The sequence below is a fragment of the Anomalospiza imberbis genome, chromosome Z (assembly GCF_031753505.1).
Source record: "Anomalospiza imberbis isolate Cuckoo-Finch-1a 21T00152 chromosome Z, ASM3175350v1, whole genome shotgun sequence".
Taxonomy (NCBI): domain Eukaryota; kingdom Metazoa; phylum Chordata; class Aves; order Passeriformes; family Viduidae; genus Anomalospiza; species Anomalospiza imberbis.
Window position 1 is genome coordinate 62544069 of NC_089721.1, and position 27202 is coordinate 62571270.

At 37.0% G+C, this 27202-nt stretch overlaps 1 protein-coding gene across 4 annotated transcripts in view; it reads left to right on the forward strand.

The window, feature by feature from the left end:
* SLC44A1 (solute carrier family 44 member 1) overlaps window positions 1-27202 on the forward strand; it is a 71505-nt gene that overhangs the window by 40866 nt on the left and 3437 nt on the right. For 2 of the 4 annotated variants that reach the window (XM_068176499.1, XM_068176500.1), the window contains exons 6-15: window positions 3206-3375; window positions 5193-5282; window positions 7369-7496; window positions 8537-8723; window positions 10684-10849; window positions 14960-15116; window positions 15560-15643; window positions 16722-16859; window positions 18579-18815; window positions 20376-20456. In XM_068176499.1, the coding sequence (XP_068032600.1) occupies window positions 3206-3375; window positions 5193-5282; window positions 7369-7496; window positions 8537-8723; window positions 10684-10849; window positions 14960-15116; window positions 15560-15643; window positions 16722-16859; window positions 18579-18815; window positions 20376-20456 (1438 nt within the window). The other 2 variants (XM_068176502.1, XM_068176498.1) reach the window with 2 other exon arrangements.

The following is a 27202-nucleotide window of genomic DNA, read 5'->3' on the forward strand; positions in this document are numbered from 1 at the left end:
AAAAAGCTTGTGGGTTGATATAAAGATGGTTTAATAGGGGAAGGAAAGCTGCACATGCAAGCAAAGCAAAATAAGGAATTAATTCATTACTTCCCATGGGCAGGCAAGTGTTCAGCCATCTCCAGAAGAGCAGGGCCCCATCACATGCAACAATTATTTAGGAAGACAAACACCATCACTTCAAACATGCCCTTCTTCCTCTTCTTTACCTCTTTTTATATCCTGCACATGATGCCATGTTTGGAATATCCCTTTGGTCAGTTTAGGTCACCTGTCCTGGCTGTGTCTCCTCCCAACCTCCCATGCACCCCCAATGTCCTTGCCATCATGGCGGTGCAAAAAGCAGAAAAATCTTGGCTCAGCAATAACAAAAGCATCTCTCCATTATCAGCCCTGTGTTCAACACAAATCCAAAACAAGCTCCATACCAGCCAATGTGAAGAAAATTAACCCTACCTCAGCTAAAACCAGTGCAATCTGCCAAGAGTTATGAACCCTCTGATTCCCATTAGTTCCATGGGATGGAAGTAGCATATGGTGTGAAGATTGTCCCTTGATCTTTTCTGTTTGATGACCAGGCTTCTTCAGAGCCTTCAGCTGCAGCTGTCAATGGACTCTTATCGTCCATCTTCAAGTTATTATGTCGAACCTTGACAGAGCAGTACAGTCTAAGAGTGCAGTTAGTAATATGTATTTCTTCCACACCCCATCTAGATGAGCCTCTGTAGACATGACTGCATGTCTAGAGGACCCTGGAGGAAAACCTGTCCAGTCCCCTGCAGCATTTATCTATATACCAGCTGTGCTGAGCTGTGCCAAGGGACTGCCCTGTAGAGGTTATAAAGAGCAGCTAGTAGTGTTATTCCAATTGGACTCTCCCTCCCCTTTCACAGGTTGCTGTACTATCCCTGTACATACACAGGGGTAGTAGTGAGAGGAAAAATTCTTTGAAATCTAATACTTGAGTAATCAGATGGATCTCCTAACTTCCTTTGAATAATGCTTTAAAAGTACAGATTCTGAAACCATCGTCTGCTGGCTTGAACTTTATTCATTCTTGTTTATGATTAAGCATCATGTTGCTATTCTTAAAAATTTCTAGTTCCTTTTCAGTAGGTAATATACCAAGATATAATCAAGAGTTCATATAAAATAGCACAGGTCATAGAGAATAGATCCATTATTGTGTTTTATATTGCGACACTTTACATCACCTACTCATTCAGTCAGAACCACTGGAGCAGAAGCAGATCTCAAAAGTGGATTCTCAGGAGTCCCATTTACTTAAGAAAGCTTGTAGGAACCATTAGCCATTTTTTTTTTAATTAATTAAAACAAACTTAGCAATTAATTACTGCACATGAAAATAGGTAACTTAAAATAGGTAGTGAAATTGCTTTAGGTTAAGGGATATTACATGACTACTATAAACTCTGATGCAAAAAGTGTATTTTCTTTCATTGGGATGTATTTTAAAAGAATACTTTAATCCCATTAGTTCCCTTTTCAAAGTGAGTATTTTTGTATTAGGATGCAGGAATAACATTCTTTTGCCTACTCCCACTTCAAAATTTGGGCTTTAGTTTTGCTGGTAATGACAACTTACAAATGGTCTCGGCTTTCTGTAAAGTAGTAGCAATTAACAATTAAATAAACCTCTCAAATTTCAGTCTTTTTCAGTAATATGGCATATAATGAACCAACAGTATTCCAAAATAGGTTATGTTTTAAGGGGCTAAGAGGATACATGGGCTGCCTTTTAAGTAGGGCAGTCTTCACTGTAGGTTTGTTTTTTAACAACTGTGACTAATACACAATTACTTTGCTGTGCTTAACTGCTGTATTAATTCCTACCTAAAAGTAGACCATCAATATCAGCATCTCCAAAAGCATTTGCCTACTCAGCACAGTAATCCTAGAACCATAAAATTTGCAATCATCAGTGACTTTAATCAAAAACCTAGGCTCTATTAATGAATTACCTAGAAATGGCAGGTGATCATAATTTCTCCCAATTTCTTTACAGAACAGTTACACTTTAATGGTTTTCAGCATGTCATCCTTTTTCCCCCAGAAAAACAATGGATGGAAAATATGTGCCAAAGGCAGCTGGTTTATTCACTATGTATTTAAAATGGTGGTTAGAATTTTAGAAAGACACGACCTTAAAAACAGTTATTGAGGACAGAAAATGGTTGATTTATAGGTCACTGCTGAAATGGGGAAACTTCAGAAGATTGTTTATTGCTAGTATAGTCCACTGAAGTCTTTCAAGTAAGGAAGATCAGGTAGATGAAACAATAGAAAATACTTTTTTTTCATTGGATCCAATTACAGGAAGAGACATGTAATTCATATTTGAAATGTAATTGGGAATTGATCAAATGATGTAATAGGCCACTTTGAGATCTGACATAGTTTTTATGACCAAGGCAGAGTGCTATTAAATGGGAGACATTTAGAAAACATAATTACCCACTTTTAAAGGAAAGTTTTTGCTCTCTTGTATCTTTCTCTTGATAGCAGGTTTTTCAGAGCATTCTGCAAAGTTTAGTGCATGGTCTCAATAGTTTTTTGTGAGGGTCTTTCCAAAACAGTTCAAAGCAATAGAGGCATCCTGGTATGTTTTGCATAATTTTAACAAAGTTAATGAATATAAACACTGTGATTGTAATAGTCAATGCAAGAACAAACTTAGTATGGGGAAAGACTAGGAATAAATACATTTGTTTTGCTTGGCAGCAGTTGTGAATGCTGTCTTTTACCACAAAACATATACTCTCAAGAAGAGTATTGTTATTCTGCAATTTCTTTTGCTGCAAATATGGACCAGTATTCCATTCTAACATGAGTGAAATGCATTGTTTCAGCTGCTGGTTCACCACCTTACATTTGAAAGAAAGACATTTAAGTGGAAATAGGAACATACACTTTCTGCGCCTTGTCATTTAAGGGTGGGAGGGTAATAATATCCCATTGGAATCTGCACTCCTGCCTCACAGGGTTATTTGTAAGAACTGCATCACTTTTCATTATGATCATCCTCATATCAGCAGCACTTGTACATTCAACACATGGTTTCTGGTTATGATGTTATAAGGGTAGAATGATTGCATCTATTCACCTTTCATTTGTGTGTTGATGTGGCATTTATATTAAGTAGGAGTAATTTTTTTTTCTGATTTTTTTTTTCTTGTGTCACCAGTGCACCTATTCCATTCTTCCATCGCTGTGCTCCTGTGAACATTTCCTGCTATGCCAAGTTTGCAGAGGCCCTGATCACCTTTGTCAGTGACAGTAGTGTCTTACACAGGCTGATTAGTGGAGTTATGACCAGCAAAGAGATTATAATGGGACTTTGCTTGTTATCACTAGGTAATTGTTTTTCTCATTATTAGCTATTTATTAGTGTACTCCATTAGGATGTTGTTAACACACTCTAAGCATAATATGAGCAAAAAAATTGTATAATAGCAACAATCCCTTAGAAAATTATTCAGAATGCTTTAAAAAATTTTATTTGAGAGGTGGGTAACTTATTTTAAGTAATATACATATGCATTCCTGGTTTTGTTTTTCTTACACTGATTATGAGATAGAGGATGCATGGCTGTTATTTAGCCAACATTAGTTTTGATATAGTTAAGAGAGCATCCGTTTTTTCTTAATTTTTTTATAGTTTTTTATAGCTTTCCCATTTGTAGTAGTCATCTTCTACCAACTCAAGTCCAAATAAAACCTTTCCAAATAAAAAGGACGTGTTGAGAAGTGCAAAGTAGCACACTCCAGTTGGATGTAAGGGATTTAATTTGTTTCATTTAACATACATGCGCAAAGATATGAGAACTTTAAGAGTGAAAACAAGAAAATTAGGTGCCCATTGTTTGCATTGTATGTTACCTCCTTCTTCCCCTTCCTTCAAAATTAAAAGCTTCAGGTCTTTGAAAATCTCAGCCTTTTCTGAAGAGCTGGAAAATCCCAACAGTACAGAGGTGCTAATTGTTTCTATAGCTGCGAGATGCCTCTAGCCTATTAAATGACACTTGGCACTACACTGAAGAGCTGTTTTAACAAAGTCCTCTTGTTTGAGGTGGAATGTTGCCCACAGACATAAATTGCTTTCCTAGTTGAATCTATTTTACTCATACAAAGTATAAAATCTGAAATCCTAAAATGGGAAGATCATGGTATTAGCTATGCCTATGGGCGATGTATTATTTAGAAACAAACACTGCAAAGCTGTATCAGGTATAGGGGTCTTTTGTTTTCGGTTTCCTTTTGTGGTTAAAAAAAAGGGCGGGGGAGAAGGAAGGGAAAAGGAAAGGAAAAAGAAGAGGATGCTAGATACCATTAACCCCCTCTACACACACACACACACAAAAGACCACTATGTATTTTTTCAACTGTAGCTGGAAAGCTGTTTATTTTTACATCTTGACAGCTTCAATATTTGGTAAAAATGGTAGTAAACTGTTTGAAATCTGAAATCTAGTGGCTGATTTGCCATGCTACTGTTCAGTTAGAGTCAGAAGTTAGTACAGAATTTATATAGTTAATTTAGAAAATAGTTTTTGTAATTTCATAGTTAAACAGAAATTATTTGATTTAAAACAGTGGGTTAGACTGTGATTCAAAAAGCCAGGTTCCAGTGGCTTGCATGTAACTGCTGAACACAAATGTGTCATATGTTAAAATACAAGTATGTACTTGTACATACCACTCACTTAGCCTTAGCTGCTGTATAGTTTGTGACTTATGACTAGCATGACATTTTGAAATATGCAGATATCATATTAACTGCACTTGTTTGACATGTGTATTTGAGTACAGACTCTGCTCTGGTCCTCAGGAGGTTGCTCATGTTACCAGACTCAAAATACTGCCATGTCTTGCTGTCTGTTTGGTCATTGTCAAAGTACATCTCTGTCTGTATGTGTGCTTTATGTCTTGTGTTTGATGTATCGTGTAAATGTATTTATGTTCTCTTTGTTTTAATCAACATTATCAAAGCAGAAGTTGTAGAGGTGCCTAATTTTCTTAACTATCTATTCAGTGAGTTTGTAAGCCTCAAAAAAGAAATTTGTCTGTAAAATTCTATTGGAAGGCAGTTATCTTAGTGCAGTGGGAAAATTAGGAAGGATATATCTACTTGAAGTAATTTGTCTGCTTATTTTATTTGTCTTCTTTTGCAGTGTTGTCCATGATTTTGATGGTTATAATAAGGTACATTTCAAGAGTACTTGTCTGGATTTTAACAATTCTTGTCATTCTGGGATCACTTGGTAAGTCTTGTTTGTCTCCCAGTTTGAGTGCCCAGTTCTAATCTTTGTGCTCCATGTCCTCAGCCCAGCTACATCCCACACACATCTTGGATCATATATTTCCCTTCAGTCTGTTTTTTTGCATCCCTTTCAGGATGTACATCAAAAGTGCCACCTTAGTAATTGCAGATCTCTCTCAGAGAGTACATTGCTCCTTGAATATTTGCACACCCTACTTGGCAGTCAGTCTTCGCGTCAGCCTAGCTCACTAGAGCACACAGGTGTGCAGGAGATTCCTCACAGCACTTGTAGCACAACCCTAAATGGTGTCTACTTCTTAACCTGCCTTCCAAACAGGTCAGCAAGGCAGCTAAGCCTGGGTGTGTCTGGTGGTACTTTCACACTGTGGCTGGTGCATGAAGACATCAAAGGGTAACTATTGCTTATGCAGCTGAATATATTTACTACTCTGACATGTTCATCAGCTCTTCAGTTCTTTGAGTAGCTCTTTAAGACCTGTTCTTGAAGAGAGGAAGTAAAGGTGCTTGTCTAGCAATTTGTATTAAATCCTTGTATTTCTATATGACTCAGGAAGACCTGCATTACCTAGATCATATGTGAAATGCTACCAGCCATGCTATCTTGGAAATGACCAAAGGTTGTCTCTCCAAAATTATGTAGCTTGTGTGAAAATAGCCTTATTTTATCACATTAGTTTTTAAATTCATAAAACTAAAGTTTTCTACACTTATTACTGAGTAGCTGTGCCAAAATGTCTGGGCAGATGACTGCATGGAAGTTAAAAAATAGAATAATCACATTAGGAGGCACTAGTGATTTAATTCTTGCAATTCATGACTGCAATGGATGTAAAAAATTAGCAGACCATCTATATTTTTTCAGGATCACTTTGGTTTTCTGATTAATGGCCTCACAATCTATGACCAGGGATGACCAGCTTCTTTAGAAGCTGAGCAACCATGTTGAGTGAATTAGTTGACTGGCATCTGCTACTATGTTCTAAAAAGTTTCACCCATTATTATAATGGATTGAATAAAACCCTGTCTTTTATGACACATACTGCTTATTCTGCCTTGACTATTTGTTTAGGAGATGTCAAAAGACCATTCTTCATTTTAGACCTGAACAGAGTATGTTTAGCAAAAACATGCAATCACAGAATCACAGAATGGGTAAGGTTGGAAGGGATCACAGAGGCTCATCTGGTCCAACCTCCCTACTAATCTTATGCATTTGATTCAGAAATACCAGCAGAACAGAGAAGGACACTTAAAAGAGAAAAGAAATGTACCAAAGAGGAGAGGTGGTCTCCCTGAGGGGCTGGAGATCTGTGTTCAAGAAAAGTTCTACCTTGGAAAGGCAGCTAGTTTAAGAGACTGTTTTTCTGGCTATAAGGCTAGGATCAACATATCAGGGGTGAGAAGATAGTACCTCACATTGTATTTGCCTCCTGTGCCTCTTGCTAATGTTTTTCTAGTGTCCAAGATACTGTCTGAAGCAAGTTTAGCTACATATCATGAAGTTGCTGTTTCCAGCATCAGGCTGATGCTTGTTGTTTTTATTAGTGTTCCCAGGAATGGTAGACTCCTTGTTTTGTTGTTATTTCACATCCTAATCCAAAAGTCCATCTCTGTTTCCCCTCCTAAATTCTTACTCTCTGCATTATTGTACACACACATACATTCATACATACAGCCTACCACAGAATTATTTATTCTTCCTTTTGTTCTTTTATTACCTGTCTAGTGGGAGCTGTGCTGTTCACTGTTAGGGCTCTCCATGAAGTAGTCCTTCAATGCAGTTTACCCTAAAACACAGAGTGAAGGTTTTGCAAGTCTCTTAAGTGGTCATAGTATGGTGAGACTGTGAAAAGAGTTTATTCACTTGAGAAGAGGGCAACAGAGGAGAACTAGGTACTTCTCCCTCCTCTCAAGTTCCTGTTGGGTTGAGCACCAGTGCTCTTGAGTATTCAGTACCAGACTAGACTGAAAAGTAAAGAACTGTTTTATTTCTCTGGGACTAGGTAGTATGTATCGCACAGAAGATTCATTTATTTATCCTTTTTGTTTTCTCACTAAAACATAGGTGGTACAGGAGTCCTGTGGTGGCTCTATGCTAAACAACAAATATCTGCTGGTGCTCTTGAGAACCAAATAGCCAAAGACAATCTTCAGGCTCTCTTGATCTATGCCATTGCAGCTACAGTCTTCACGGTATGCTTTGCTAATGACTGTATTATTTTCTGTTGGTCTCTATTTTTTATTCAGGTGAAAGCATTGTATTGCACACATTTTGGAACAGTTTATTTCTGCTGAAGTGATTTTCTTTCATTATGTTATTTTTTTTAACTTTTAGGAATTGTTCTCTAACACCTGATTATGAGTCAGGGGAGACTTTCTAGGAACTGTTCTCTATTATCTGATTTTGAGTCAGGAGAGACTTTCTAAGCCTGCAGCTACTTTCATCTACTGTAAAATGTCCACAGGGACTTCCAAGAATAGGTATGATATTGGACTGCCAATCCAAAGAGATTTTTCTTAGGTTCTCAGTTCAGAGGTACTTAGTCATTTCAGTGTATTTAAAAGTCCTTAGCCTACTTCTGAAAGAAGTTGTTCTTAAATCATTGTGAGTTGAAATACTAACACCATTTGATCCAATTAATCTTCTTTGGGCCTTGCTGTTAATTTCAGAGTCACTGAATTTACTACTGGAATCTGATAATGTTTAACTAACTTCACAGGAATTGTAGACTCCCTCTTCTGTTCTTCTTGTTGCTTCACATCCTAATCCAAAAGTTCCTCTCTGTTCCCTCTCCTAGATTCTTATTCCGTATGTTATTATACACATATATACATACATCCTATAAGACCACCATGCCATGGTCAGATATAAATTTTAAATTACCTTTCTTAAAGGTAATTAAAGGTTAAAACCGGCTGATTTCACTGTTCTGTAAAACATAACTGTAACTGATTTCGCTGCTCTGTAAAACATAGAACCTGGTCTTGTCTCATCAGCTTAAGGCTGATAATGATTCCAAATACATAATTATGAGAATGGAATTCCCCAAAAGTATAATTTGGAAAATAATTTATCACCAGAAGAAGCTGATAGAGGTTTTACATTTTGATCTTGTGATTTTATAGATAGATTATGTATTAATTTATTGGGTTTAAATATCCTAACTGTGCAAAAGAGTAGCTTGATTCTGTTTCAGTACTCTAAAATGTGATTTGGAAACTTCCCCCTCTAGGTTATCTTATTCTTGATCATGTTAATTATGCGCAAAAGAGTAGCTCTCACCATTGCCTTGTTCCACGTGGCTGGCAAGGTCTTCATTCACCTGCCACTGTTAGTCTTCCAGCCATTTTGGACATTCTTTGTGCTTATCCTCTTCTGGACATACTGGATCACAGTCTTGCTGTTTCTTGGTACTACAGGTAAGCAGTCACTTTCTTTAAATAATTTTCACTTCATTTTTGTATGATTTCTAGCAGAGTTGACTGAAAAGCCTGTGGGAATCTCAAAGAAAAAAGCCCACTTGTTATGCTTCTATTCCTGTCTGCTTCACTGACTTCAGATTATTGTGCATTTGAGTCTTCATTCCCAGCATGGTACTTTGTGTGTGAGGCTGGCTTTTTGATTTGATGCAAGTTGTCTTGCTACAAACCATGAGACTCTAATAATAAAACTGCTATAATTTTTCAAATAATTCACGTTAATTTGACACACACGAGTTAAAGACAGCATAATCTTGGAGTCACCAAGTATTGCAGACAGTACTCACACAGATGAGTACACAGTAAGGGAAGGGCCATTGCACACAATTACTTTCTCCCACAATGTAAACATTGTGATTTTAGTTTTCAGTTGTTTGTAACTTAGGTGTCCAGTATTATTCCAGAATCATTAAGGAGATTTTTCTGCTGCTTGTGCACTGTATTTTGAGAGCAGCCAATGTACTCCTAATTCCTGCCTGCTCTTCAGTACATAGAAGGTGAAAGCTTTGTTTGTGTTCAGGGTCTGACAAGAGCTTCTAGAATTAATCAATCCCATGGGTCCAAATCTTAGTTACTTCAGTTAAAAAAACACCACAGCAGATGCTTTTTAAAAAGTCTGTTATTTTGCACTACATTGTAGGCAATAGAGACTGCCATTCATTATTAAATTTCTTAAAGTTTTGAAACGTGTTGTTTGCTACCGACCCAAAAGTAGCAGTGTTTCAAGTCACAAGGCTATTTCACAGTAATACAAGACAAATATTTTTCATATTCTGAGTTCTTAGCAAGGGTTGGAGGCAATAGAAATCATGTGTTCCTGCTCTCATTACTGATGGAATTTTTAGTTTTCATTGCATGCTGTGCTGTGTGCAGAAAATGGTCACGACTGAAAGTCTCAGCCCTGAGCTTCACTTTCTGAGTCAGACCACTGCACAGGTACTACATTTGTAGCAGAATGTAGTCTGATATTATAGTTAACTGACAGAATCCTTCAACCTGCCTTGATTCTACAAAAACTAATTTATCTTTTTAGCTTATATGTACTCAGTGTCATCACTATTATCAGTTAAACAAACTGTTTGTGCAAATAAGGCCAAATGCATGTTCACTGAAACCAGAATTATCTGAATAGTTAACTTATTGACAAGAAAACTTTCATTTTATATGTAAGTATAAAACCATAACTAAGAATGTGGGTAAGGTGCTGTCAGTGCTAAGTCAAAACAATGATTTTCTAGGTAAGCAATTTATACACACCAAGTTCCTTGTGGTGTTTTTCTCAATCTCATCAGCTGTTCAAGTAAATGTTGTATATTATGAAACATCTCACTGTGCGTTAACACATTGAAATGGAGTTTATCTTAGGAGTGTTCTGAGATGCTGTCCATCTCTGTACATGATATTGCTATTCATATTAGACAAAGAGTCAATGAATTTTTGAATATATGAAATCATATCTTTAGAATTTCTAAGGCTGCTCCATATTTGTTTTACTAGCTTTAAAGCTACAAAAGCTTACCACAGGGAAAACAAAAGTGATTGCTGATGTTGACATCTAGATGTAAAGAGCTGATACTGATTCCTGCTCTACGAAAAATACTGATAATGCAGCAAACTCAAATTAGGAATGACTGAAGTAAACTTTCATCATGTTTAACTATATGAATTTTTGCTATGAGATGGTGGTTAGTTGTGAAATTTTTTTACTGTTTTTTTTTTTCAAATAGCATTATTGTCTCAAAAGCTCTGTTTTTCTTAAGAACAATCTTCCTCAAAGTGGCATTTAAAACTAAAAGCAGAAACTAGAAAGGTTTCTGTTGTAACTGGTTAATACCAAATGCTTCCTTCATTATGAGTTGATGTAAGCATCATTTTCTTTTTTACCCTCATTTATTTGTAGGTAGTCCTGTCCCAAATGAAGAAGGATTTGTTGAATTTCGAATGGCAGGTCCTTTGAAATACATGTGGTGGTACCATGTAGTGGGACTCATTTGGATCAGTGAGTTTATTCTAGCCTGTCAGCAGATGACAGTAGCAGGGGCTGTTGTAACATACTATTTTACAAGGTAAGGATAATGTACATAGCTCTATCATCAGTAGCCTACACAGGCTACTCATTGACTTAACAGAAATACTGAGCAACAGGGTTTCTGGGTAGAATATTTGTGTCCTGGGGAACAGTTGAATTGTCTTTACCCTTTTTAAGTAATGTGAAGTCCTGCACTACCTGTTTTGCCATTTATAGATGGTATTCTTGACATATAAGACTTGAAGTATTATTTGCCTTATAACCTGTGCCCATTCTACAGGCATGGGTGGTTACTTACAAAGTAGGATGAGTCTGGAAGGTCATCTGTTTAGCTAAATAATTAAGGCTGGTAAGATCTGTAGAGGTTAAAAAAATAATGAAAGCAATTGATTATTATCTTAATTGGAAAACAGTGCCCTTTAAATTATTTACAGTGCTTCACTAATCTTCATTAATCTTTCTTTCACAGTACTGCTTAAGATCTTATTAGATTAATCATTTACATATAGATTCTGACAAGATCATATAAAAATAAAAATTCATGTAAAAATTTAAAGCTCCATATTTTATTGCTGTATTTGTGAACTAAATTGTGTATCAGTTTTTTGAGTAATGCATGCAGATATGTTTTAAGTGCATGATTCAGAGCACAAATGTTTAATTGCTTTGTCTTTTTAATTGAGGCTGTTACCTGAACTACATTTGACTCTTTTTCTGCCCTACTCTTTAAAATAATATCAAAAGCAAGGAATCAATTTATTGTGCTGTCAGAAATTTTGTTATTTTATTAATGATGAAATTCTCCAGTATACAAATGAAATATATCTATGAAGTTATTACAAGATGTTACAGGGATGTAATCTTGTGAATAATTAAACCACATTGAGTATGGAATGAGGAAAACACAGAGGAAAGAGAATTACTCTGCACTGAAATAGATTGCTTAGCAATGTGCACGCTTCATCTGTAAGTTTATGTATTTCCTGTCACCTGAGGGGGAATGATTTTTATTTCATCCATACCCTATAATTCCATAACAGCAATTTTATTTTAAGTTAGTAAATACTCATTTCTCTCTACTGTTATCTTCTTTTTACATTTTAAGGTACAATCATAATTTGAAAAGTGACTTGTAAAAACAGAAAAGGCATTAATTTGCATTTATCCATTATTTTGCATATGAGCAGCTTTCCAATCAAATGAGATGAGGTTATCCATGGAGAAATGTTTTATATGTGTTCACTGCTCATTCACCTTAGCCAGATGGATTCCTTTCAACTCAGGCAATAACAGGCCTCAAAGTGTTTTGCGTTCCAGACTTTGCCCTGAAAATGAGGAAGTATTGCCTGGGCATAAGACTCAAGCAATTTATGTGATTATGCCTAACAGGGAGTGAAATTTGTCTTCCTCTAAAAGCTAATTGGAATAAAATACAGGGTAAATCTACTTTAATCATTAACATCTCAGGATTACATTATGCAGATATTAGTTTCGTGGAATGACGGATCTACTTTTGTTATCTTTTCTGAGTGAAATTCTCATCTCTCCCAAGCTGGGGAGATCCTTTTTTAATAACTTGTTTTAAGGCTCAACCCTTGGTATCTTGAGGATAGCTAAATCAGAAATGCAAAAATTCTGAGCAAAGAGTTAACCTGATCAATTAGTAATATCCTGTCCAAAGTTTACACAAAGATCTCCAAAAGAACAAGAGAGGAGAAGACAAGTTTATCAGTAGTCTGACTAAGAAAGTATTAGCACAATTTCTTACTGTTTTGGAAGGTTTTGAATTGCACACCATCTGATGCAACTTTAAGGGAATTGCCAGTTGTTAATAGTGGTAATGCAGCCAACTGCCAGTAAGACTACCTGTCACCAATGAATGTTTCTGGTTGCTCAGAGAATCACCAGCCAAGGTGTTGGCAAAAGCTGGTTAATAAAGAAGTTAAAGTTTGATGGAGTTAATTGACAAGATTCACTCTACTACTTAGTAGATGCTTAAAGAACACTTTAAAAAGGAAAAGTAGGTCTAAAATAAGTTAATCTAAGACTAAACCTAAAATTATTTATGTGGAAGCTGGGGATGGAAAAAGCTAAGAGTGAGAAAGGATAAGGATGAAAAGGAATGAGGGACACCCTCTCACTGAATCACAAGAGTGGGCCTGCTTGCCACTGTTAGCTCCAGACTTTACCAACAGTTTAGGCCTAAAGAGTTAAGCAGCACTTAAACTTAGTATTGCTTAATCAGTAGTGTAATTTAATGAATTTAACAAAAGAGTCTATAGAATCATGAATTTACTATGAGCACAACAGTAACTCAGTTACTTCGACCGGACTTACGTACCAATCTAATATTCACGGTACATTTGCCATAGTACATTCACACTCACACATGTAGGTACAAGGTAGAGATCCATAAAAATTCCTCGCATGTTCAGTGAACTGCTCAGGTCAGATGCCTCTGCACCTTCTCAACAGGCAAAGGGTTGAGGCTTGAGGAGTGGGGTGTCAGCCCAGGCTCTGTCAGCAGCATTTGATGTTGGTCCTCTGAGCATCACAAACTTGAGTGTTCAGTGGCTCAGAGAGGTACCACTCAGAAGGTGCTGATCATAGCCCGCTGTGGTCCACGAGTTTACGGGGTTGCAAGAGAATTGGCTTTAGTCATAGTAATTTTCCATCCTGTCCACAATTCAGGTCTGTGACTTTCTTTGAAAATTCAATAACAGAAATGTTGTTCTACCTAGGTTGATATTTGGACACAAAAAATAAGTTTACAAGGCTGTTCATTTAAAAACAGGACCTTGATAGACATGACAAGTTCTTGGAAGCAGAATGTTTCTGATAAGTTTGAGGAGCTGAGCCCAGGTGCTCTTCATCAAGACAAGGGCCTAACAAGTATTTCTAAGATCATAATGCAGCCCAAGATAGGAAGGGACAACGGGGATGCACCACCACACTACTCATATGTGTTAAGAATCAATTTAAACACAGAAAAACAAAGAAAATGAAGTATTTGTGAATAAAATAGATTGAACCCAGAAAGATTCAAAATATACTCCAAAACTTGATTAAAACCAAAGGACATTAGATGTTGGTGCCAAAGAAAAATATTGATATATTTTATTTAATAGTAAAAGAGGCAAAGGGAAAGAAGAGAAAAGAAAGAAAGATGTAGAAAAAGAGCAGGGAGGGGAACAGGGAGAGGGATGGGGGTTAGGTAGAAATATACCATCCTTCCAAGAGTCCCAATGACATCTCATGGCTTCACTCCATCTGATCTTCTTGGTGGTGAGGGTCCCCGCACCCCAAAAAGTATAGAATCCAATGGATTAATATACATTTGGGCCAGGTAGGAATGCCTAGAGGACAAGTTTGACACTGTCTCTTGCAACACTGTGAATCTGTTGCTTCATGTTGTAGTGCTCCAGTGCAAGGTCTGGGGCCCCTTGTGGGGGGAACTTTTGATGGGCCATGACACCCCCTCTGCTGTCATTCATATGGATGTCCTGTAGATGTGGCTTTCCCAGGTGAAGAGGTGACTGCAGCTGGGCGAGTCTGCACAGCAGAGTATTGGCGTTCACTGCCTCTCACCAGAAGCTTTTTCACCACACACCCAAAACCTCTCATTCCCATTCCCACCCCCAGCCTTTCGTGTGAGGGCCTGTGCAAGTCTGGCAGCTGATAGTCCTGGGGTGGTGGTCTCCAGCCCAAAGGTGTGAGTCTTAACCCTCCTGTGAATGTATTTTTTTTTCCCCAGCCCAGAATTGAGTCACTTTATCTTACCTCCATCAACTTGCAGTCCAGGGCCTCAGTCAGGAGGCTCATTCAGGGTGTGGTGGTCTTCCATGCAGCTTTTGTTATGAAGTTTTGGTATAATAGGCAAAAGTGCTTCATAAAAATGCTTAAGCCATAAACGATAATATTGCAGTCTCCGACAGCATGACATACCAATTCCTAGTCCTAGTCCTGCATTAGAGACAAATTTGAATTACACAGATTGTCAGGGTGGAGTGAGCAATATATCCTGAAAGCTAGTATGAGGATAATATATTCCTTTTGCACATTGTTTTATTGAGAATTTGTAGCACTTCTAGATGATACCACATAAATACTGATCATTCTACTTCATTTTTTTTTCTCTTTTCAACAGGGAGAAAAGAAATCTGCCATTTACTCCTATTCTGGCATCTGTTAATCGCCTTGTTTGTTACCACCTAGGAACAGTAGCAAAGGGGTCTTTCATTATCACACTAGTGAAGATACCACGAATGATTCTTATGTATATTCACACACAACTCAAAGGAAAGGTAAGAGAAATAGATTACATTTTCTTATCAAAACTCAAGGCCTGATATATTTACCTGTTTATTTAGTCAATGTGGGAGGATGGAACTCTTGTTTTGGAATAGATCAGGGTAACAAGAAATTTTTCACTCTGAGGGTGGTGGTGAGGCACTAGAACAGGTTACCCAGAGAAACTGTGGATATCCCATCCCTGGAAGTGTTCTGGAACATGCTGGATGAGGTTTTGAGCAACTTGGTCTAGTGAAAGTTGTCCCTGCCTGTGGTGTTGGGAGTTCCTTCCAACCCAAACCATCCTATTATTCTCTGAATATTTAGAATTACAGGACCACAAGACTGATACAGATTGCTTAAGTTAGCAGGCTGAATATCACTTATTGAAGCACAAGGGAATGTTGTATCCATAAAAACTCTTTATCTATGTTTTCCCACATTCTTGCTTTTCTAGGAAAATGCTTGTGCTCGCTGTATGCTTAAAGCCTGCATTTGCTGCCTTTGGTGTCTAGAAAAGTGCCTGACATATTTAAATCAGGTAAGATATTCCATATTTAAGTTTTATGTAAGGACTGATATTAATATATATATTCCCAGAGTGCAATCTGATGCTGACACATAATGTATTGTACTTTGGAACTTTGGAACTGAACTTAAATGACAGTATTTCAGTCATGTCTCCGTTACTGAAATTACACTGCAAATCACTACACTGATCTTTGGAAAATAAACAAGAACTTAAAAATAGCCCATATTCATCTTTGTGAACATGGTTTCTCCACTTTATAACAGTCTGTTTAGTGGTTTAATGGAGACATTCCCCCTTAGGTCTACTCAGTCAAACGAGATCTAAGTTTCAAAATATTTTTGTAATCAAAGGAAAATTAAGCTTTTCTGTGTGTAATATTTAAGATTCTCACAGTGTAAAAACTATACAAAACATCAACTTGCCATAATCATCTACAAAGAAGAAAAAGAGTTTCAAAATGCAACACACTAGCTGGTCCTTGTAAAAGACCCCTTGTAAAAGTGGGTTTATGGGCCATAAATATCACATAAATAAATATCAGATACATAAATATCTTGTACATAATATCTCTTTCACTGTTGTTAATTTTTTTTTTGCTTATGGAAATGTAGAAAATAAAATCATAAGAAAGCATTTTAAACACCCCAATGTAATCCTTGAAAACTGTCCTCACTAACCTTGAATGCAGTCTAGTTAAGTATTTAGAAATTATCTTGGTTGAGTTGTATGACACTCAGATTCTTTTATATTTCCAGATTGGTTTTTTTGGAACTATTTAATTTCTGTAGCTATGCTACTGTTCACCTCCTCCTGCAGAGAAATTGCAAATTAGTTTTTTTGAACAAACTTGTTAATGCATAAATTATGAGCAAGAGGGGAGAAGAATAGTAATTCTTTACCTCATATAATCTTCTGTCAGCTGGTTCATATTTCTTGATTCAACAACTCTCAAGGGAATTTTTGTTCATTAAAATTATATGATGAATATGTCTTACTCAGAAGATGTATCTTTTCCCTTACCTTCCCCCCCCCTCCATCTGAAATACCTGATCATTTTATGAATAAATCTTCAATCTCCTTTTCTCAGAATGCTTATACAGCCACAGCTATCAACAGCACCAATTTCTGCACCTCAGCAAAGGATGCCTTTGTTATCCTAGTGGAAAATGCTTTGCGAGTGGCTGCCATAAACACAGTTGGGGATTTTATGCTGTTTCTAGGAAAGGTATGTCTGCTGCATACAGCTGTTACAGACTATGTAGAAGCAATCTTACTTTAGCAATGAAAACACTAATTCAAAATGCCTTAAAAATCCTGTTTCTTAGTGTGCACTTTATCGCATCTAGCTGCATCATGTTAGGAAAGGATCATCCAGTACAGGGAGCAAAAACAGATGATCCACTTAAATTTAATAAAAGTGACTAGAGAGGAATAGCAGAAGTTTATGACCCTTTTTGCATTTTTATAGCGAGTCAAGAGAAAAGTGATTAGAAAGTCTAAGGCATTGATTTTGTAGTTAAGACATAGAATTGTAAAGAAAGGAAGCTTTTCTTTTAAATTCTGTTTAGTATGGACTCTCTAGGTTTATGTTGAAAATTTGACACATTGCTGATCACCTTTTATGGCAAAATCAGACTGGAAGAGTACAGAAGCCTGCTGTGAGGAACTGCCAGTTTAAGCAACTAAGTTAGTTCTACTCTGAGAATTAAAAGGAGACCAGAATAATTTCTGCGATCAGTCAGCTCTTTGGGTTTCCAGCTAATGGAGATATACTGTATGGAAATGTAATCCAGTGAATTATTTCTATCCTTTGAAGTGCCATAATCTACTGAAACAATTAATAGCAGATTACTTAAATCACCTGTGCCTAAGTATCTGAACACTGGTTGGACTGATCTGTATTCCTCATTTCATTCCTCTACTTCTGTTAAATCAGAAGTTCTGTGGGCTGGACCTTGAATCCAGTAATTTAAGTGAGTAAGATGTGAGAAGGAATAAACACATAAGGGACATATAGATGCTTCGGAGAGCCTGAAATTACATAACAAAGTTTTACTGAGGAATTTGAAAAGTGTTAGGAAATACCCCCTGAAAAGACATCTCAGATTATTAGAAAAATGTTCAGGTGACAGGAATGTTCAAATGAACAGTGCACATAAAAATCAGTATCAGCTAAAATAATGCTACACTATCAGCATCTCCTCTACCAGTTCAATGTGGTGTTTTCATAAAAGCTGACCAATTTTATGATTGTGTTTAGTTGCTATTCATAATAATGCATTCAGAAATATTCAAAAAGTTAATTGGCAACACCAATTTAGTCTTTTTGGTTTTGCCAAAACTACACTGGTACCCAGTGGAATATCTGTTAGGACCTCACACATAGTGTAGTTCTGAGGAGACTGTTACATGAAATGCCTCATGTGAATTCTGATCTTCTTTCTCCTGTATGGAGAAGAAATAGATATTAAACAAGTTTGAAGTCGTTTCCACTAGCAAAATGAAAAACATACCTCCTAATACCTGACTTGTCCTAATACCTAACTTCTCCCTCCACCCCACATAAAAAAAATCCAACTGCATCTTAGTTGATGCGTGGCATCTGGTTGTGGGGTTTATGTAATTGACAGGATAAAGTTTTTTTTTACAGGAATATTGTATAACGCTAGAACGATGACAGCAGATATAAATGTAATTTTCTCTGAAAAATACTCTTTGTGATGAAGGATGTGTAACAATTGACTTGAACTTGCTGAAAAATGAATTATATAACATTTATCCTCAGGGATGTGAGGAATCCAGGAGGTAAAGATCTTGTTACCTACTATCTGTTACCTCTAGTTCTAACCCTGGCAGACCAAGAAGCATATTGTCTAAAAACAAATCAAACAAAAAATATCGAAAGGCTTCTGCCATTAGAGTTGTCTACCATTTTCTTCTTCAGGTCCTGATTGTCTGCAGCACAGGTTTGGCTGGCATTATGTTGCTGAATTACCAACGAGATTACACCATCTGGGTACTGCCACTCATCATTGTCTGCCTCTTTGCATTCCTGGTTGCTCACTGCTTCCTTTCCATTTATGAAATGGTTGTTGATGTCCTTTTCTTATGTTTTGCCATCGATACAAAATACAATGATGGGAGTCCTGGCAGGGAATTCTACATGGACAAAGTTCTCATGGTAAGTTTTCCCTTACTCTTGAAGTCTAAGGATCTGGTTCCATAAAATAGGTATTTTGACAATGGAATTAATGCACTAGCTGAGTTCAATATGGGGTTTTTTGGTTGTTTTTTTTTTTACCTTGCTATCTTGTTCATGGCTTGATCAGGAAACAGTGTCATCTGTTAAGCATCAAGTAAGTAATGAGTCTTCCTTCCCATGGTATTGGCTTCTATTTGCTAGCTGTTAGATGAGCAGTGATCTTGCAGAATCATACTCTTGGATATCATGTCTTGTAAATTACACAGTGCAGAATAGAAAGAAGCAAAGCAAGGGGAGAAAACTTACTTTGTTTACTTTCCCAAGAAAGACTTTGGATATGAGAGAGAAAAAATATCAGAGTATTCTACCTCATGCATAGATAGTGACCACAGTGGAGTTTTCATATAGGCATGAACCAGAATTTGACTCTGTCACACATAGAAATACCAGGCTTTATGTTCTATCCTGCAGCCTGCATGCTTTGCTTTGTCAAGGCCTTTTGTAAGGCTGATTCATTTTGTCCATTTTTATTCCATGTTATTCTCTGTTCATGATAAGAAGAAACCAAGACATAAAAATTCTGCTTGTTAAGTCCCTCACTTTTTTGTTGCGTAGGAAATTTCTTGACAGTGTTTTTAAGTGGCAGGTGTAGAATATGTCTCTGTAAAATGTACCCTCTTGTAGGCTAGAGGAAGATTCTCATAACTTCTTAGCAATTTTTTTTTTTGGTGGGAAAACCATGACAAGAATTTAGTGCTAAATTTTTTGTAAACCCCTATGGAATCTAGAGTATATAATAAATAAATCAGCTGCTGATTAGTTGCTTTTTAAGAAAGTAAGAGTAAAATGCAACAAGTTGTCTCAGAAGAAAATATTAATAAATCTTAAAAGCATTGTGGGTTTCTTTAGTCAACAGTCAATATCACAAAACCCCAGCAGCTAAACTTTACTGACATTTTCTGCGGAATTCTTTCCTTTAAGAGAAAAAAATGCTTAAAATTTTATAGGACATTTTCTAATCTTTATGAAAAGGAGATTGTAATTTTGTGAAAAATGTAAGATGTTGAATTTAGGACAGTTAGGGAAATCAGCCAAATCTTGTAAGTAATTATCTCCAAGTCCTTTTGTTTAATGGAGTTCTAACATGAGGCACAGAATACAAGGCAATATATGAGATTCTGGTTTGTTTGGGGTTTTTGTTGTGGGGTTTTTGTTGTTCGGTTTTGACTTATTTTTTTTTGTTTTTTGAAAATCCGCCTTTTAACTTCTTTCCCCATAAAGGAGAGCATTGCATGGAAAATATGAAAGTTGTATGAGCACACAAGGCAAACATCTATTTGGCTTCCAGAATTAACTAAAGGAGACTTTTGAGATTATTTGGCAGCCTTTTTTGATACCTCGTGGTCAAGTCTAAGCAAGAGAAATGGGAGATGCAAATTACCTAGATATTTTGAGTAGTTACATCTTGAAGTTGTCTTGAGATTTGATGTTTGGAGCCTGCTCTATGAAAGCACTTGTCATTTCATTACTGTTTTTCAGGAGTTTGTGGAGAATAGTAGAAAATCTATGAAAGAAGCTGGTCGGGGAGGTGGAGCTGAGGGCAGAGAGCTAAAACCAATGGTAGGTGCAGATGAGGAGGTGGCGATCCTCCAAGAGTTTCACTTTTACTTCTTCTCCCTCTTTGTCTTTACTGACTGCACTTCTTCAGGAGAAGTTTTTGTTCTCTGTATCACTCAAGATGTTCTGCTTTTTCTGTTTGTGAGCTTGCCTATCACCTGGATGGCAGAGTTTTTGTCACAGCTGAGACCATCTCCTGTAAAAGTAAGATGAAAGGAACTGTCTCATATGAAACAAATGCAGTATCATTTCATTAGGATTAGTGGTGCATGCCATGTGGTATATGCAGACAGCCCCAGTTGCTGAACAGTCTAAAAATAAGATGGCTCTGAGATTCTTGGGGTTCTTCTCAGCCCTGAGATGAATAATTTTTGCTCATCTTACATTCACTGCAAAAGCCTGAAATGAAGAACATTTACTGCGTGTATCCATTGTTGCAAAGTAAGAACAGGTATTCAAAGCCCTCACCAAATTTTCTTACACAGTGCCAAGGAATTGGATACAGTGATTCCTTTCAACCTGCTCAAATGACATTTCTCCCAGTTGTTTGTTTTATTGCCAACTACTTATGTTGCTTGTCTCTTGTGTGCTCTTTCCATCTCACACTGTCAGATGCACAGACAGTGAACAATGCATCATTTATGCTTCTGCAGCCTGTTTTACTTATGGTGTGCCTGTTAGGAAGGCATTGCATGTCTGAGTAGCCTGGAATAAGAACACTATACATGGTACAGATAACAGATAGGAGGATAAGTTTGGAAGGTGGAGAACAGAGGGCATATAACAGAGAGCCAGGCTGGGCAAGGTATGATTTTTCTTCATACATTATGACTTTGTGAAACAGAATATTTTTCCATCACTTTTTCAGAGTGTTTGGGGTCTTATTACTTTCCATACCATGGGGATAATTTTTTAACAAAATGGAATCTAAATAAGTGTATGCTAACAGAAGAATTTCTTTTTTCAACAATGTATGTGAAGCCATGTTGCATGAGTGTTTTTTGACTAAGCTGAAATGGGTTCCTGCTATAGATTGGATAGATGTATAGCTTTGTGTGTTTTGCTATTTCATTATGGCTTACCAACTTATAGATTTGCTTATGCCTAAATGCTGCTGTGTTTATACATATAAAAAACTAATTCTATGCTCATTTACTGTTTTCTTCTGGGAGTAATTCTAGCTGGTCAAGCAGACACTAACATTGGGATTTTCAGAGCGAGCTAATTGCTATAAATGCAAATGTGCCATGAAAATGATTGAGAATTGGGTGTCCAAACTCTCTAGCCATATGCACAAAAAATTCAGTTCAAAATTTTATGTTAAACTCTGTTTCAAATATTTGATTTACCTTAAGTGGTTTTCCACGTACACTGTTGTCAGAGCTGGCACAGACTGGCACTTACACTTTTGTATTTGACTGAAACTTGGATGTTAAAAAGCCTGAAGCTTGGATGTTAAAAAACTTTATTCACCCCCACCCCTTGTAAAAGTGCAAACCAAGTACTTGCAAACCAAGGGTGGTTTTATTCTTAGAAGAATTTTTTTCTGGACTCTTACCCTCCTACTGGCTAAAAGTCCTCATAGGATGGCTGGAGAAGATGCTGAGCACTTGAGGCTCATAGTGGAAGTCTCCTGCTGAGTTACTCCCAATCCTGTTGCTTATGTGAATGTCTTGTTTGGAACTGTTTGGGCCTTGTGCTTTTCCATTTTTGGGCATTCAGCTCCAGTTGATTTGATTATGAATACTAGGATCTCACTTCCTGATCATGATGGGACACGGCAGTTAAATTTCTGAGACCTTCCCCCAAAGTAGAGGGCCTCAGTTACAGCTAGAATAGGATCATTCATAAGTTTATTGTGTAACAGTATCGCCTGTAGTCCCAAAATTGCATGTCTGAAAATCAGATCAATACTACTTTTTTCTCTTTTTTTACAGAGTCTTTACTGGTTTGCTTCAGTTTCCTTGAAATGCAGATATTTCTTAGATATGACAATTGTCTCTTAAAATGAAATGCCCAAAGTGCAGTTGTATTTAAAATAGATACTAGTAGCAGAGATGAGAAAACACTTCAGGAAGTTCTGTTCTTGCATCAGGGCACAATAAGAAACCCCACCTTTTCACGCTTCTTTCTTTATGGCTTCCAGTGATCCTTTTGACTCAATTTCTCCTTGTTCTTTGGCATCTGTCTAAGACTGTACTGTATGACTTTGTTTTCTAGGCCTCTGGAGCAAGTTCATCTTGAAACTAGCCAGCCATATTGGAACCCATTGACATTCCAAAACAGTATATATATACATATATACATATATACATACATACATATATCTATATCTATCTATCTATCTATATATATATATATACATATATATATATATATATAAAAAAATAAATGAACAGCCAAAATCAGAGAAAAGGAACAGGGATTTAAAACTTTTTTTAACAATTATTTTTGTGAAACATGTACTCTTTTCATACGGGTGGCTTTTACAAGCAGCTTTATCATTGTTCCATTTCTTAAATTATTTGTTGTGGTCATGGAAATGTTGATTCTTATTTGCTTGATATTTTAAAATCTGGAGGAAGTACCATTGTAAAGATAATCTGAAATCATGACTGGGTTTAGAGACAGATTTCCCATGACACTGCTAATCTGCTGAGAGTTTTACTTGTTTAATTTCTTTAAAATTTGCATTAAATTTGGGACAGTGACATGTACAGAAAACATTAAAATCAAGAAAAGTCTCTAATTTATTTTTTCAAGAGGTTGTATCAGCAAAAATTTGTTCAGTTGGAATGTGTTTGTAAGTAGTTATTTTACTTTACAGCCCTGGCAGGGCACAGTTCTGTTTACCAGTATCAGATATCACAATAACCAACTCCTCAGGTATTTAGGGAGCCCTTGCATCTCCTATTAAACAGAACCTACAAAATGGGGACAGATAATTTTTATATGCAATTAACTTCCTGCTTACCCTACTTTTACCCCTCATACCCATTGCCCTCTATCCTCCCCTTGAGTTCAGTAGCCTCCTTCACACTTCAGCAGTGTTCCTTTGAAGGGTATGGATTCTCCATACGGGCAAGTAAAATAACAGATTGTTAAAGCTCAGTCTTAGCCATACTCATGATTAATTCATGACTAGATACAAAGATGCTGAGGATGGGAAGAGAAATGAATTATATTGTTGTACATAAAAAAGTACTGTATGCTTCATTTCATCTAATGAGAGAGCTCTGGGAGGTAGAAAGGATCATTCCTTGCCTGTTGCTTGATCCATATTTGTACATATTGTAGTGGGTGGCTAAAGCCAGAAAGGGCAGAGAAACATTCCTTTGGAAGTGTAGCTGCCGGTATAGTTATCTGAAATTATTAAATAATGACAAGAGAACATGCTTTTTTATTATTATTAGATACATAAATATCTTTTCAGTCTGGAAGTTCACCAAATAGGAATGCTAATATTCAATTATTCAGCATAGTGAATTGGTAAATGCATAAATGTATTTGCTAAGAATTAATGATCTGTCTATGCTATATATTCTTTTTGTTAACATTTTTTTAAGAAAACTATTTTTGTTATTGTAAAGTTAATATTTCAGAGCAGAATTTTTAAACTTATTGCACTAAATACAAGCTGTCTACAAATAATGATGCCTCAATGGTTCAATCACTCCATTCCAGAAAATCTTTTGAAAGAGTAAGAGCCTTTCTACAGAAGCTTTATGATGGAGTAGAGAGGTATGTCTAGGTAAAGACATGCACAACTCATGTAATCAAGGTTTAGTAAGTAAGCAGTTAACTGTGCTTCCTTTCAGACTATCAGACTTCTAAATTGCTGCTGAAGGTTTAAATAATTATGTAGTCTTATTTAGCTAACTAGTGCTCTTATCTTTTTGGCAATAGTAAAATGTTTCAATTTTGCTTCCAGAAGTAATTTGATAACTTAAATTTGTTACTTTTTTTTTCCTGTAAGCCAGTTAAAACAATTTACACTTTTCATATCAGAACCCAGACAATTTGAATGGTACAAAAATAAAGACACATTCAGAAAGGATAGCTGTTGGGGAGACAAAGAGAAATATCCAGTCCTGGAAGCACTTACTCATTTAAGCAAACCATATATGTAACTCCAGTAGCATCAGGAGGGCTCTCTAAGTATGGAAATTGTAATGCACACATCTGTGTAAGTGCTGACTGGACTAGAGCTTCAGCCTAGGGATTCAAACTGGAGCACAGGTGAGGCCTCTCTTTTCAAATTAGAGATCAGACTTGCCCAGAAGAAACACTGGAGCAGCCTTACTTCTGTGGAGAGGAGGCATTCCTACAGTACCAGTGTCTAAAATAGCAGTTGTACTCAGCACCAGTATTTGTGTAGATCAGAGGGATTTAGCAACACAAATTTAAAAACTAGCTTAGATGAAACTGGTTTTCAAGATTAAAAGACTTATCAAGTACCCAGGTGCTTCCAGAGAATCTAGTTTTCATCTTGTTTGGAGGTTATTGGAAGTGCTTAATCAAAGAAGTCTTGTATTCTGCTCATTGTCATGAAAAATTTCTGCCATGACTGGTTTCACAAGTTTGTGTTCTCCACTCACTGGAAGTCTTGAGTGGGAACTGTTCTGTGTAATTGCAACGAGGACTGCAATTGGTAACAAATTTTGTATTTTTGTATGACTTGACTGTGCATCATTTTTATAGCAGTTTATCCTGTCTTAAAAATAAATTTGTTTATTTACATGGTGTTTAAAAGATACAGGCAACACTTTTCTATGGGTAGTTGTAATGTTTAAGTGAGAAACCTATATAATTACAAAGTTCTTAATAAAAACGTGTGCACCATTCTTGAGTGTATATCCAGCATGCAGAGCTTTTCAGTTTTGCCAAAAAGGCATTCCATCCACACACAGGCTTTCCAGTGGCCCTTTAAAGCTTTTGAATGTCCGTTGAAGTTCATTTGCAACCAAACTACAAGCTGCCCTCTTCCAGCTCTGTCTTGTGCACAGAGATAAGCAGAAGACAGAATTCTGAAAAGACAACTTTTCAGGACAAATTTAGACTGCTTTCCTTTCCTAGTGGGGATAGTGGAGTGTGAGGACATTTTGGCATGTAAATCCCATACATAAATTTTGGCAGTAGGGGTGCTGGGGTCTGCCAGCTGTGAGAGATTAAATACTTCTTTTGACTGTTGGTTATTAAAGCCAGTGTATGGTCTGCTTTGTGGGAAGCAGTCTAGACTAAGTAGAAAGTGATGCTGCACTGAGAATAACAATGCAGGACGAGCAAATGAGACAGCTAACCCAGAGAAATAATCTCCTCAGAAAGTCTATTGAATTAAGTAGTGCTAAAAGACTGGAGATTTATGCTGGACAATTTAGATTTAGAGACAATCACTGGGATTACTGCTTCCCAGCATTTGGTTTCTGCACCATAGCCTCTGACCAGCTAAGTTTCAACAGAAAAAGCATACCATCCCTTAAATTGTTAAATGTTTTCTCACATTATTTTTTCTGTTTGGAAGCTGAACAGTACCATGTCATCTTTACTGCTTCTTCTGACCCTAGAGAATGTTTTTTGTTGTTGTTCTTTGGGGTCTCATTTCCATATTGCTCTCTGAGTAAAAGAGAAGAGTGGTAAGTGGCAGAGTGTCAGCTCCCCTTTGTCCCTTGATCTCACCACATTCCTTTTTACCTTCCTGAGGAAATGATTCAGGATATTACCTGTATGGAATGAGAGGGAGAGTATGTGCTAAGCTAAAGTTCTGAGGTAGAATTTTTTTGTCTGGTATTACTCCATCACTGTGGTTAGAAGTGCAACCAATCACTTCTAGAGTTTCACTGCTGCTCCACAGCTAGACTTAACACATAGGATGGCCAGCTTAGATTTGCATCTTCAGCTTTCCAGTAGCTCCCAGTGCCAGAACCAGGACGGGCTTCTAAATGTGGCCTTACATTGGCATAGTAAATGAAGGACTTTTTGCATTGGGAAAGTGTTTTCTAGAAGGGAGACCTTACAGTGGTAAAATGCAATAAAATGTTGTGGTGGGTTGACCATGGCTGTCACATACACTGCTACTCTGTTGCTTGCTCAGTCCCTGCAGCGCTATGGGAGAGAGCAGTGAAGGGACAAAAACATTGATATAAGTGCAGTTCAGTAAGCAAGAAGGAAAAAAAAAAAAAAAAAAAAAAAAAAAAAGAGCAAAGGCAATCATTTACCAGCAGACCAATGCCAAGCCAATCTCCAAGCAGCAGCTGCTTGGGAACCACACCCACCCCAGTTGGTTTGCTGAGTGTTACATTATATGGTGCGGTGTATTACTTCAGTCTTTTCAGGTCAGCTGTCCTGGCTGTGTGCCCTCTCATCCTTTTGCCCAGCCCCAAATGACTGAGGGAGTTGTAGAGAGGAAAATAGAGAAGGCCTTGACCCTGTGCAAGCACTGCTCAGTAGCGGGTAAAACTTTGTGTTAGCAGCACTGTTTTGGTTGCAGATCTAAAACACAGCATCTTGCAGGTTGCTGAAAAGAAATTAACTCTGTCCAGCCTAACCCAGTACACAGGCCCACCTACCCAATAATTAATCCAAGACTTGCTCCCTGCATTTTCTGTACAGCATCTTCTCAGGGTGGTTACTTCTTTCTGAAAGGGCTTTTTTTGCAGCAGGCAATTAGCCTGCTCCACAGTGCTCCCTTTCATGGAGGGAGCAGGGGATGTTAGCTCTTACACTTTCAGCACATAATGGGGATATAAAGC